Source organism: Poecilia reticulata, linkage group LG19 (genome assembly GCF_000633615.1).
Source record: "Poecilia reticulata strain Guanapo linkage group LG19, Guppy_female_1.0+MT, whole genome shotgun sequence".
In the NCBI taxonomy this organism is placed as follows: Eukaryota; Metazoa; Chordata; class Actinopteri; order Cyprinodontiformes; family Poeciliidae; genus Poecilia; species Poecilia reticulata.
This window is the reverse complement of record NC_024349.1, coordinates 26,028,025-26,042,173: the sequence shown is the minus strand read 5'-3', so window position 1 is coordinate 26,042,173 and position 14,149 is coordinate 26,028,025. Positions and strand designations below refer to the sequence as shown.

General features: G+C 39.9%; 1 protein-coding gene and 1 long non-coding RNA gene across 2 annotated transcripts in view; one reads left to right on the top strand and one right to left on the bottom strand.

Moving 5' to 3' along the window:
- The window catches only part of LOC108167294 (uncharacterized), a 3,626-nt gene extending 1,874 nt beyond the window's left edge, over positions 1 to 1,752 (top strand). The window contains exon 3 of the long non-coding RNA XR_001777657.1: positions 269 to 1,752. This is a non-coding gene — a long non-coding RNA (uncharacterized LOC108167294). The remainder of the gene's footprint in view (positions 1 to 268) is intronic.
- The window catches only part of llgl2 (LLGL scribble cell polarity complex component 2), a 108,113-nt gene that overhangs the window by 29,278 nt on the left and 64,686 nt on the right, over positions 1 to 14,149 (bottom strand). Inside the window, exon 15 of the mRNA XM_008438116.2 lies at positions 7,523 to 7,618. Coding sequence (XP_008436338.1) covers positions 7,523 to 7,618 — 96 coding nt within the window. The remainder of the gene's footprint in view (positions 1 to 7,522; positions 7,619 to 14,149) is intronic.

The following is a 14,149-nucleotide window of genomic DNA, read 5'->3' as shown; positions in this document are numbered from 1 at the left end:
TTAGAGTTTGTGGTGTGTGTAGTGTTAGTAGTAGTTTTGCTAGCGATCGCTGCATGGCTTCGTAGCGAGCTCTGACGCACTGAGAAGAGAAAGACTGCGCGCTGGAATGGCCATTTAGACCTTGGCCTACAAGGGTTAATATAATGTGTTTTGTTTTTTAGTTTTAATGTCTTATGTGTGCATACTAAACTACAGTGAACTACTTCACTGTAGTTTCATAATGACAAAAAGATGCCTGTAGCTCATAATGATTGTTCTGTGTTAACAGCTGATAGAAGAAGGCAGAGAGTTATGGCAGCAGAGGAGGTGGCATTCTGGGAGGATGGCAGCTATGAGGGGGTGTCAGGATGGACTTTGGTGAGGTTGGGAGACCAAGTTCCCCCAATCAGGAGGTCAATGACATCAGGATTACACTACAGGAGAGACGTCGGGTCTACGCTACAGGAGAGACGCCAGGTCTACGCTACAGGAGCGATATGGGCCTGTCCTGAACGCAGCATAATGTTGGATTATGTTTGGACAAAAAAACACCACCAGATGGTCCAGAAATGTACACGCATTTATGTCTTATTTTGTGTGCAAACAGTAAAAAATAAATAAAATGAAAAAGAAAAAAAAACTTCTGTGCCTCATTTATGTTCCTTATATGTGAACATATTGCATTTAAGCAATATCAAATGAATATATTTTAATGCAGCATTAATTTTTTTTATATAGATTTTTTTAAATACAGCATTAAAAATAATAATTGGGGCGGGGTTCATTTATAAAGACATAAGTGCTCTCCGCATTTGCATATGCTAGGCTATTCGTATGCTAAGTAGAGTTGTTAATACCTCCCGCCAGCCCGCTCCCTCGCACCTCCACCCCCCCCTCCTGAGATTCCTCAGTCGACAGATTTCGACTCCGGTGAGTGAAAATGCAAACTGTTGATTGCTGTCGGTATCTGTCGCTCACCAGCTACATTAGCGTCAGAATACAGGGTCAAAAATCCCACTTTTCATGCAGTGTTTTCCTGCAGCAGCTCAATCGGATCAGTGTGTTGATGAGATCTGAAAGGTTCTGATCCTCCAGTAAGTAAAATAACACCAGACCCAATCCATCAGTAAATATAAAATTTTATTTATACACATATAAATTCAATAAATTAGAATTGAAAGCCAATTCATTTCACTTAATTATATTCACTTAGTGAATAAAGTAAAAGGCAAATCAGAATATCTCACAAACTATAAATATCAGTCAGCAACGTGACTTAAGAATTTGATTGGAACCTGTTGGGCAAAACAGATCCTATAAGAACCACCCAGAGATAATTTTTATGGAATAAAGACTCAAACTGTGCAGTGCCACTAAAAATCCACAGACTCAGCTCCCAACAGCTAACTCAGCATATGAGGAGGGCAGAGTACCAGACATATAAAACGTAATCTGAAATGATTTATAATTACTCCATGTCTTATTATAATCAGAGAGCAAAGCTTGCAGGTTTAACTTCTACTTACTTCAGAGGACAGACCACAGGGATGCTCCGTCTCACTTCTTGGTTTGCCTGCCTATTTTTCCGGCCAGCGAACCATTCTGTTACCCAGTGGTCGTTTTTCAGACCACTTAGTCGCCTGTAGTGCTCAGAAATGCACAATATGTCTATAAACAATTCTGGAATATTATAAGGAAGTGCTGAGATATCACAGGAAGAAAAATGCGATTTTTGTCAGCTATTGACACCTTGTTCTGCCGTGCGCATGGAGATTGAGGGCTTTCGGCAAGAGGTTTTAGTCAGAGTCGAACACTGCCAAAAATGGTCAAAAACGCTGTGTGTCCGTGTTCCCCCATCACCCCCCTCCCCTTGTGCCTAGCAGAGGTTTTCGTATTTAAATGAAGTTGCTGAGTGCCATGCAAATGCAAATCAACCATTGAGCACCGCCTTTTGAGTCTTATTCATTTTGTAGCTAATCCTTTTTAATTTCTGTTCACCATAAAGAAGTATGTTTGGAGAAAACAATATCTTATCCATAAAAATATATATTACATGTGTGTTAGGAGCACTGAAAAACTTAGTTTTGGTTGAATTGATATAAAAGAAGAATATTGCATCATTACATACAATAGACTTTTATGAAACGTGATCTTACTTTGACATTCCTCCTATCTGAAGATTTATCTTGTGATGGGAGGAATTGCACAACTTAATCAAAAATAATAATAAAAACATGTTCCAGAGTGGTAGATTGTACATAAAGTATTTTTGTGAATAATATTCAAACTAATGTTAATGTTCACTGATTGCTTTAAAGACCCAGAGTCATGCTATATTGGAGTGGTAGTGGTCATTCCACATCACAATACAGACCATTGTATTGTCTGTATTGTGATGTGCAGAAAAATCTGTACTTAAGAAAGTACAGATTTTTCAGTATTCAGTTGCTTAACTCTTGAGTTTAAATTGAACAACAAAATGGTTGAAAGTTTGTGATACAAATGTTTATACTCTATCAGAAGGTATTCTTTTTTTAAAGTTTTGTTAGTTAAGCATTAAATATAGGTCACGGATTATGAATCATATTCTGTAAAAACTAAAAAGGAGACAGCTCAAAGTAGAATTGAGTAAATAAACATATCAATTGTAATAAAAATAAAATGGGGCTGCACAGTGGCGCAGTTGGTAGAGCTGTTGCCTTGCAGCAAGAAGGTTCTGGGTTCGATTCCCGGCCCCGGTCTTTCTGCATGGAGTTTGCATGTTCTCCCTGTGCATGCGTGGATTTTCTCCGGGTACTCCGGTTTCCTCCTACAGTCCAAAAACATGACTGTCAGGTTAATTGGTCTGTCTAAATTGCCCCTAGGTGTGAGTGTGTGTGTGCATGGTTGTGTGTCCTGTGTGTTACCCTGGATGGATGGATGGGTCACGTAACTTTTGAAAAAATAACTTTTAGAATGTATTTTTTTCTGTCAACTTTCATTTAACACTCCAGTCCAGTTGGTGGCAAGTAATGCGCTTTCATAGTCGGTCAAGCAGCCGCCATTAAACTCCAGAGGAAGATTTGCACTGGTGGTAACGAGTGCTAACTGCTACACCCAACATGAACGAAAATACCCGTGCGTTGTGTGAAATGGTGGAAAAAGTCCTATTTCACGGAGTTACCTTTTCAGTATCGTTTTGATATTACGCAATGTTCGGCGGAAATCAACAGATGACACCGCGGCGGTCCAACAAGACTGCTTGCTTCGTTTCTTACAGAAAGCGTTCTGTCGTTTTCTTAATGCAGAAACAAGAGTAGGGTGAGATTTTGTATTGTTATCTCTATTACATGTGATGTTCTGAACTCTTAAAAATACTCGCATCTTCTTTGATTTTTTTCAGACCTGAAAAATGGCCAAACCGTACCAGCCAGACCTCAGACCACGGTGCCGAGGAGCTCTTACGGAGTCCACCAGGACGAACAGAAATTCAGTAAGTTATGATTTCACATTTAGTGAATAGTGAACACTCGCATATTTGTAAGGAAAACTGATCTTCCCGTTATTTTATTTATTTTGTTATAACGCAGTACAGCAAGCCAGAGTGTGTAACGCAGTAAAAATCTACAAAATGGCGGACGGAGGACGGATCTGAAGACGAAGTCATGAAGCTGGTATGTATAATGACTGCGTTGATTCCTGACTGTACAATGGCTGGTTGAGAATAATTTTAACTTATTTACTTACGTTGATACTTTACCACATAGCCATAGTTTTCAATGACAAATTGATTACACCTCCCCATATTTGGTTTCTAAACCAAGACACTTAAAATGTCAGTATAGTTTCAACAATATGTTTTCATAAAGATTCTTTATGACTTAATGTCTGTTCTGTGTCAACAGCTGCTGGAGGCGAGGGAGAGCGTCCTGGCATCAGAGGAGATTTCCTTTAGGGAAAGTGTCACCATTGACCTCATGTCTGATGAAGAGGATAGCTTCTTCGAGGGTATATCGGACTGGATTGTGAGACCACCACGTTTCCACGGCCAGGAGCTCGGCAAACTCTGCTCCAAACTACAAGAGAGACTTGAAGCTAACCCTAAATACAGCATGTTGCGTCATAAGCGTTGTCGTGAAACCTGGTATAAGCATGTGAGATCTGTCCAGGTGCATGCAGAAAACGGAATAAAGGCCTGAGAAATAACAGTAAACCTTGTATAATGATTTAATGATGAGTATGGTTTGTAACAGGTATAAAACAATAATACACATGCCAATGAAGGAATGTCTGTAATGTATGATCAAAAATATATGTTCTGTACTTTTAATCAGCTGAATGTTATAATACATTATGGAAATTGAGGTTTGAACAACTTGATTGTTGTATAATAATCATTGATTATTAAAGATTAAAGATAACGAGTGAGGAAGAAATATGCTGAAGTAATAGGTCGACAAAGTAACACATTGATTGTGTTTTGTCAGAAAAGAAAGACTTAGAAGGAGAAACTGTGTGGAATGAGTCATTACTGAACGGGGGCGAGGGTGCGGCAGAATCGGAAACAGATGGTCAACGGAAAACAAGTAAAGTACCGGAGATGTAGTAATGAGGTATGAGTGAGTCATAGGAGAGTTGGGGAAGGTTGGGACTTTCCACAGACAGTGGGAAGGTTTTAACATTACGCAGTGGGCAGGTTCTGAAGTTACGCAGCCCTGACCCGTAGACCGCCCTGGGTTGAGAGGGCTTAAAAACTGGAGCACAGGGGAGGAAAGGGGTTCTTCGTCCGCGGCGCAGAAGAGGAGTCAACAAGAGGAAGCAGGCTAAAGACCAGCAGAGGACTACACCCCGGGACCAAGGGAAGCTCAAAGACTTCACGCCGCCAAGAAGGGACGAATTCCACCAGACACCGACCCTGGTTCCAGATCCGACCAACTCCTCTGCCTCTACCCAACGCTCTCAACTCCGACTTGGAGAAGAGACGGGGGTCATTTAATGACAAAGACTCTAAACGTTAGAAGGACAATGTACAGTTTTGCTCCGCTTCTCTTCAGAAAGAGGATTTTGCTCCGGCTGAACAAAGACTCTGACCAAGGACATCTAAAGATTATAGCTGCCGAGACCAAGAACCATCGGGTATGAGTTGACCTGCTTCCCCCAAAGCCTCGCTCAGTGAACTTAGTGACACAAGTTAGGGATAAGAATAAGGATAGGATGTGATTGATTTTAATTTGATTTTATTATATTTTTTACCTATTTCATAACCTTTGGGAAATTAACCGGACCTGTTAGACAGAGAACTGGGCAGTAGTGAGTCCGAAGAGTTGTGAGGCGTAGGCGGGACTTACTATTGGGTAGTAACAAACAGCGTTTGTATGTTGGATCATGCTCAGAAAGAAAGCCACCACCACACGGCCCAGAAGTAGACGAGCATTTTGTGCTGTAATCTTTTTTTTTTTTTAACGATGTGTTATTTTATGTGTGGTTTCTGTATTTGTAGATGTGTTTTTTATATATATATATGTGTGGTTTCTGGTAGATATGTTTTATTTTATATATGTGTGGTTTCTTTATTTGTAGATGTGTTTTTATATATATGCATTATATATAGTGTGTCCAATATGGAGCTATCTACCAACCAATCGTGTCAGTAATGAATTGTGATGTCATTGTTTTTTTCATCCAATGACTGACAATTCACGTGGGTCTCCTGTTGCTTTCACATGTTGAGTAGAGTCGTTAAGCTGTTAACACCGCCCCCGCACCTCCCTCCCTCTTCCCCCCCTTGTAGGATTCCGCATTCGACAGCATTCGACTGCGGCCGGCAAAACTGCGCTACCCCGCCAACTGTCGATTGCTGTCGATATCAGTCGCTGACTAGCTGCATTTGCGTCAGAATACAGGGTCAAAAATCCCACTTTTCGTCCAGTGTATTCCGTTTTCCACCGAACTAACCTATTTGACACTTCGGCACAAGCACAGTGAGAAACATGCTTCTCACTGGACGTTTCCAGTGAGAAACGTCAAACGTCCTTTGAACGTTACACTACACTCCGGGCAAAAATCAGATGACCCAGCTTTCTGCTAGCATGTAAACGCACCATATACACACAAATCTGGGAGCTTCAGAAGTGTGAAATGAGACTCAAAAATACTTGTGCACTCCTAACTGGATCTGTGCGTAAATGCAGTTTTGTGTGTGCATCTAGCGACTCTTGCGTACTTCTTCAACATTTGTATTCGTAGGACGTTTATTTTCTTTTTATGGTTTACAAATCATGTTTCACAGCTACAGATATCCAAAGTTACACACAAAGATGCTTACACGAGTTAGAAATCAAGTATTACACATGCACAGATATTTTTTACACACCCACAGATATTTTGAGACCATTTTAACTCCACACCTAGCTTACATATTTGAAGTTGTTGTCCAGCCAGAGCAGCATATTAACAACTTAATCCTCATTATAATCCGTCATGATTGTTGTTATTCTTTCCGCTTCCACGCATCAGGATGCAGAATAGTGAGATTTGTTGAGAATCAGTGATGTTTAGTTCGGATGAATGCGACCTGAACGTTAGAGGTTTGAATAATTTGAATCGGATACGTATCTGATATGCAAGTGGCCTGGATCGCATTCGAAAAGAATCCAAACTATGCTGTTCAGACTGTCATGAAAAGATCAGATACAGGTCGCATTATGCCAAAAAAATTGGAATTGGGTCACTTCAGCCCGTCTTTAAGGCTGTGAACGCAGCCCTAACCCTAACCCTCCAAATAAAAACCTACCTCACAAAATAAACATCAAACATCAAGCCTGAAAGCACAATACTGTAACAGACTGAATGTTGTGTTTGGAGTTTTATTTTATTTTCTTTGTGGGGAAAAATGCATGCTTTCCCTTTATACTTCAACATAATCTCTGCTGCAACTGCTAGTGGATTTGTTATCAATAGGTTGCCATGGGAACATGTATGTGTGTGGTGTAAAACCGACAGCAAGAGACAGGAATACAAGTGGTTTTGAGTTGTTCACCTGTTTGTCACTGTTATTTTGGAGACTGCAGCCACTGTAGTATATGAAAGCTCAATAAATGACAAACATTGAACTAAATTCCTCGTTCTGTTGTTCAGTCATCAAATAGGATGAAATATGTATTTAAAAAACTCTCCTACAGCTCGTTATGTAAAAAATGAATTGTCCAATATAATGAATTTGTTTAGTGCTCTTATAGATAGACAGGTTAACAGATTTACAGTTGAAACCAGTAGTTTACACACACCATATAAAAAGACATGCATTTTTTTTTTACACTGGCGTGAAATCAAAATAAACTTATCCCATTTTAAGTCAATTAGGATAGCTTCTTTCGATGGCAAAACTTTGTAACTGTCTTTACCATACTTATTATAGTACTTCATTACTCAAAGCTGCAGTGTTATAGCCAGGCGTCATTAAATGATGACTAAATAAACTTATTGGATGAAACATTTGAATAAACTAAACCCTTTAAGCCATTTCGATAAGTAAATGGTGAGACTGTTTCAGGACTCGTCCTACCTTCCAGCGGAATCCCTCTTGTCCCTGCAACAAATCCACAATTTTAGCCTCCACTGTCTGCTCTGCTGCCTCATCATTCAGCTCCAGCATCAGGATCTACAACCACAGAAAATCAGACACAGAAACATGGAGGATTAAAAAATAAATAAGCATATGTGGACACTAAGAAACCCACCTAGTTTGAGATGTTCAAACTAGATGAACAACTAATTACACTAGAACATTTGTGTTTTATTAGCCATACACTACTGAATTTAGAAGTTTGGCACTAAATTCATCATCACTGCTGTTTACATTCCTCCTACTGCCAACATTAAGGAGCCTCTCTGTGTGCTCTATAGTTCCATCAGTGACTTGGAAACTATTCATCCAGAGGGTGTTCTCCTTGTTGCTGGAGACTTCACTCGGGCCAATATGAAGATAGTTCTCCCTCATTTCCATCAGCATGTAGACTTTGCAACTAGAAGCTCAAATACACAGGATAGAGAATACACAAAAATTAAGGCAGGATTCAAGGCAGCACCGTGCCCCACGGTGGCTCGTCAGACCATCTTTCTGAACTTTATTGCTCATCAGAAGAAAACCCATTAAGTAGGTGAGAGTCTGGCCTGCAGGATTCTTGTCAGTATTACAGGACTGTTTTGAATGCACAGATTGAGATGTGTTCAGGGAAGCTGCAACTGACAACCATCACACCAAAGTTGAGGAGTATGCCGAATCGGTGTCTGCGTACATCCTTAAGTGCATGGAGGACGTCACCACAAGGGCAAATCAGAAACTCTGGATGACAAAGGAGGTGCATAAGATGCTGAAAGCACAAAACCCTGCTTTTAAATGTGGGTACAGAGAGATGCTCAGCCAGCCAATGAAAGTTCAGATTATCTGCCATCTCCTCAGATCCAACAGGAACCAGTGTAAACAAACCAATCATCTGATAGGGCTGGGTTTAAAAAAAAAAAAAATTTCTTTTGAATGGCTTGATTAATAAAATCCTTAAATTGATTCCTTTAGTGCAATGTTTTTCAACCTTTTTTGAGTCAAGGTACATTATTTTAATTGAAAAAATCTCGAGGCACACCACCAACCAAAAATGTAAACAAAGGTACTCTGTAGACGCCTATATTACATATTTAGTCATTCTTATCAAAGTCTCTTGAATAGGAATCAAACACAAAAATGTATTTTTATCACATTTTACACTTCTTATTTCAAATTGCACTTAACATGTCCACTTCAAAAATACCCCTGAACAGAACCACAACACTATGGTGTTAAATTTAAAGAAGTTGTAGAAAACTTCAAACTGTTTTACAAACTAATCCACAAGCATCTTATAGCCGGAATACAGAAAATAATTCTTATTCTGAAAGAAGCAATAATATTTGGGAAACATTTCATTTCATATTCACTGTTACAATATGAAGAGTTGCATGTACAAAATGTCAATATCTGTATATTGACATTTACAGAAAATAATTCTTATTCTGAAAGAAGCAATAATATTTGGGAAACATTTCACTTCATATTCACTGTTACAATATGAAGAGTTGCATGTACAAAATGTCAATATCTGTATATTTTACCCACCTGGTGTGAAACCTGTACATGTTTGGATGAAAACAGCTGATTTCCTGGCAGAAATTGAAGAAAGATGAAGCTTTTCCTCAACAACTCTGTTTCTCTCTGCTTTTAGTTTTTATAATAGCCAGACTAGAGAAGCTCATTTCACACAGACATGTTGTGGGAAATGGACCCATGTTACTGCTGAGCTTCTCTCTTTTCCATCACAGTCTTGCTAGATAGGATGCTCTCACCGCTACCTGTAACATTCATGCATCACTAATTCTCTTGTTTTAATGTAAAATGCTCTGTACCTGCTGCCATCTAGTGGTAAGAAAATTACATGATTACGCTGCTAGTCATTAATCTACAGCAGACACTCAAAGATGGCATTATTTGCAGATAATTCATTTTCAAAAAATCTTTTAAAACCAATTACCGTATTTTTCGGACTATAGAGCGCACCATACTAGCACCTTCATTTTTTGGGGGGGTGGGGGATGAAAGCTGCTCTCGGTTTTCCATAAGGACCCAGCAGAGGGCTGCGTCCTAATAAATCTGCTGTAAGGACGCAGCACTCCGTCTCCAAAGCCGAACCATGGTTTCGTTCACACCGAGCTTAAATGCAGCGGCTCTATTTCCCTCCTGTAGTGCCAGATCGACAGCCCTCAACTTAAAAGCTGCATATGAGTTTGAAAACATTTCTTCGTCGTGACTGCTGCTAGCATGTGGTTGTTCTAAATGAAAATTAGCACGTTCTTCTTTTGATTTACAATTTTAACTTCTAAAGATTCACTACCTGCTAGAGAGCCCCCTGGTGGTTGAAGAAAAATCCACAGAAAAGCTGCACCGGGCTACAATCCGCATGGTTCAAAGCTTAGGAAAAAAGTAGCAGCTTATAGTCCGGAAAATATGGTACCGTAGGTGAAATTGAATAATTTCTACGGCACACCTGACGATCACTCACGGCACACCAGTGGTGGGAAGTAACGAAGTACAAGTACTTCGTTACTGTACTTAAGTACAATTTTTGTGTATCTGTACTTTACTTAAGTAGATTTAATAATGGATACTTTCTACTTTTACTCCACTACATTTTACAGTAAGTATCTGTACTTTCTACTTCACTACATTTCTACAAACTGTCGCGTTACTCGTTACATCCAAGTCGCGTTGCGCTTTTTTTTCCCGTTAAAATGTTAAATTCAGGGATTTAAGGTGGCGCCGTAAAATCCAAGCAATAACGTGACTTAGTGTCTATTGTCACCCATCGGCTCCACCTCCGCCGATTCCTCAGTGGTTTCCTCTGAGCGTCAGTAATATAATAGCGCTGCATAAATCATAAGATATGGCGAAACGTAAAAACAGCAGCGCTTCCCTTTCACAGATGGTTGGACTTCGGTCGCTTGGAAGGAAAGCTTAAAGAAAGGTAAGCTCCGTGGACGTGATGCTAGCAAAGCTAGCTGTACTGACTGAGACACATGTTGCATCTGAGATGAAGAAAAGTTGTCACTCATGCCCTGAATTACTGTGTGGAGGTGTTGACTGAGGTGTTGCATATATGGGACAACGCTGTGACCAACGTGCAATATAGTAATATGACATTCATGGACGATCCGATTCTTCTGGACGGATCTTGACCAAGTCCTATAGTGCTGAAGCCTCACTGAGAGCCGTTCTTTGTTCTTGTAATGCTCTGCGTACACTGCAGTAGCTATTTTATTTCATTAAAATATCTTTATATTGGCGAATAAATAAAACAAGAACGTAGGAACACAGAGCATGCTCATTGCTCTTTGTTTTCGTCACCTGTCATGGTGGCAGACGTTGCAGCAGGAGGGAGGATGAGAACAGTCACGGTGCTCCTCCTGCTTGGTTACTTCTTGCTTATTGGGCCTTGGACAGTGTTCATAGTTGAGYGTTGTTAATTGCTATGTTTAATGGTGCAGACAATTATTATTTCTGACATTGGCAATATGGGCAACCGCCCAGGGTGTTATWTTTTTAGGGATGGCAGGAGACCTCTGTGTATTGTGGCACAGAGATGAAAGCAAAACAGAATGAAGAAGAGTTTGAATTGWCACTGGTTAAATTTATTTCAGCTCTAAGTATTTAATATCTAGGTGTTTTTATGGGAAAGTGAATCTTTCAGATCAATTTGAGAAGCAATTTTGATTGTGCACTTAATTTTATTGTCATGTCATGTCATGGTGCTGGTTTTGATTTGGTCTTGGGTTAAGTGGTCCAGACTACAACTCTGCTACGAGGCTCCTTGGTTCCATGTCCTCCTCTGCCAGTTGGATTTCTTTCAAAATAAATGTGTGGCAAAAAAGTGAAGTTTATGCTATGTTAGGACAGGAGACAAGAAGTTTCCATCCCTGAAATTATGATGCATRGAATCACATATCTAAGTCTAAACTATGTTACAGAGTAAACTCAATAAAAACATGCTTTATCTGTGGCATTGATCATTAAAATGGCACATTACTGATGTATTAAAATTAAATACGATTGGACACTTAATGATATTAGCGATTAGGCTATTCAGCAAGTACTTTTACTTTTAATACTTAAGTATTTTTAAAAGTCAGTACTTTTTTACGTTTACTTAAGTAAAATGTTAATGTGGTACTTTGACTTTTACTTGAGTACATTTTGGTTTGTGTATTTGTACTTTTACTTAAGTAAATTTTTTGAGTACTTTCTCCACCACTGCGGCACACCAAGTGTGCCGCGGAACAGTGGTTGAAAAACACTGCTTTAGTAGAATCTTTAAAAACTGCAGAAGCACGTGCCCTTTTTCCACCGGCTCGGCTCTACTTGGCTTGCTTTGAGAGTGTTTCCACAGACTTCTTTTCGAGGCTGGTCCTGCTTTTAAGGTTCCTGCTTCAGAGCAGTGCCAGCCGGGCCGCTCCTGCTTTCGTGGGTGACACAAGCTTCGCTCTTGCTCACTGATTGGCCGAGGGCGTGGTCAGATGTAGCAGCAACGAGAGAAGAAGGAAAGGCGCAACATTTCAAACTCGCTGCAACACAGAAGTAATGGAAGCTGCAACTAAAGGTGAACAAAGATGCCGGTTTTTCTTTGCATCGGATTTCAATGCAGTGAGGAATAAGTCGTTTTTGTCAACGTAGCGGAGGGAATGGAAAGCCTCGTTTGGGTTCTGCTGCGTCGGAACCCAAACGCAGCGCTACGGTGCACACCAACTCAGATGCAACCAACGCCGCAGCTGCTCTCCAGCCAGGTGAGGCGCATTTACTGAAAATACTCAGTTGCACATTCCTCAGTTATAAATAACTATCAATATTATGCAGCATGTAAGTGCTTCGATCGTTTCTCATTTTACCGTTATTGCACCGGATTTTGTCCCGTTGTGAGATAGAATGTCATATAACATGTTTTATTATTATTGTAAAATAGCTAGATATCAGTTCTGTAATTAAAAGATTATGAACTATTAATTGTACAGGACATAAAAATTAACAATAAACCTGAAGAAAATGAGTGGTATTTTATCCATGGCTGTATGTCTTGCATAGGTCTAAAACTTACAAGTAATTATGTTTTGTCTTTAATTCACAATTATAAATAATTCCAGTTATTTATAATTGTGTATGTCTGAATGGTTAAAAAAAAGATATAAAGTAACATGTCTGTTTTAAACAATTCCTTCTGTGTATGTAACTTCCACATTAGTAACTGTTATTTATCTACATTTATATGCTACAAGCTATAATATCTGATTACTTTTCCCAGGGAACAGAAGAAGAGGAAAATGGCTGACACAATGGTGAATAATGAGAAAAGTCAGAACAACTCGATCTCTTTCAGGAGGAAGCAGCTACCAGCACTGAGATGACAGAGCTCCATGGAGAGTTGAGACAAACAAAAGAAAAATAAATACTATTGTGCTCTCAAAGAACAGTCTCTTTTTTTATACTCACTCCACACAACACTCCACCCATGTGACACAGGTGCCCCTGAAGTTGTCTAGTCATTATTGATGCCCTTGATTAAATGGCATCAATAACTGTTTTCTAACTGTTCTATTTCTTGTTCCTTACTTATTACGTTTTCTATTGAAATTCACAATTATTCTTATTACTAAAACATCTCAAAATGTGTTCATTATTAATTCCATGGGCCATCATCATTCCTGTGTTATCCCCATACCTATCAAGTCTCACGTTTTTTCCGGGAAACTACTGTATTTTACCCCTGTATTTTATATCCCCTCTTCCCCGCTCTTACATTAGCTTCTCTCCCTCCCCGCCTTTACCTCTGTGACGTTACTGTGTGGTAATTAACATATTGGTTAGTTTGACACACTTCTCTGAATGGGCTTACATGCTTTTTAGCTTTTGTTGTCGTAGTTTTTCTGACCTGCCTCGTCTTGTACCCGCTCACTTTTCCCGGACTCCGGTTTGCTGAAATGGTGCCATTTATAACCTTGGTGGACAGGGGCAGGCAAAGGAGGACTGAGGGATTTCACTGGATAAGGCTGTCGCGGTCGATAAAAATGATATTTGATATATTTTCTTTTGTGAGCTGCACAGCGGCGCAGTTGGTAGAGCGCCACTGCTCTACCAACCTTCTTGCCTTGCAGCAAGAAGGCTCTGGGTTCAAATCCCGGCCCGGGGTCCTTCTGCATGGAGTTTGCATGTTCTCCCTGTGCTTGCGTGGTGTTGAGACGCTTTACCAAGGTTGAGAAAGAGTTACATGCTGTTAGACAAAGGAACCCATTGTAAAGAGTTACATTTTTGATTCTGTTAGACCAGTGGTTCTTAACCTTTGTTGAGGTACCGAACCCCCCAGTTTCATATGCGCATTCACCAAACCCTTCTCATCCCCCCCACCGCAGAATATTTTGCGGTATTCTGATTTAGTAATGTAATTATATTAGCTGTGTTACCACCCCCACGCCACTAGAGGCAGTAGCAACCCCGAAAAGATGCGACTAAGGAGCAGATTTTGACTATAGAATTGGGTAAAAACGGTGAGTTTTGCTGAAGTAATTAAAGACACAAGCTCAAATCCATGCTGAGAGTGGAACTCCTTCGATCAGTGCT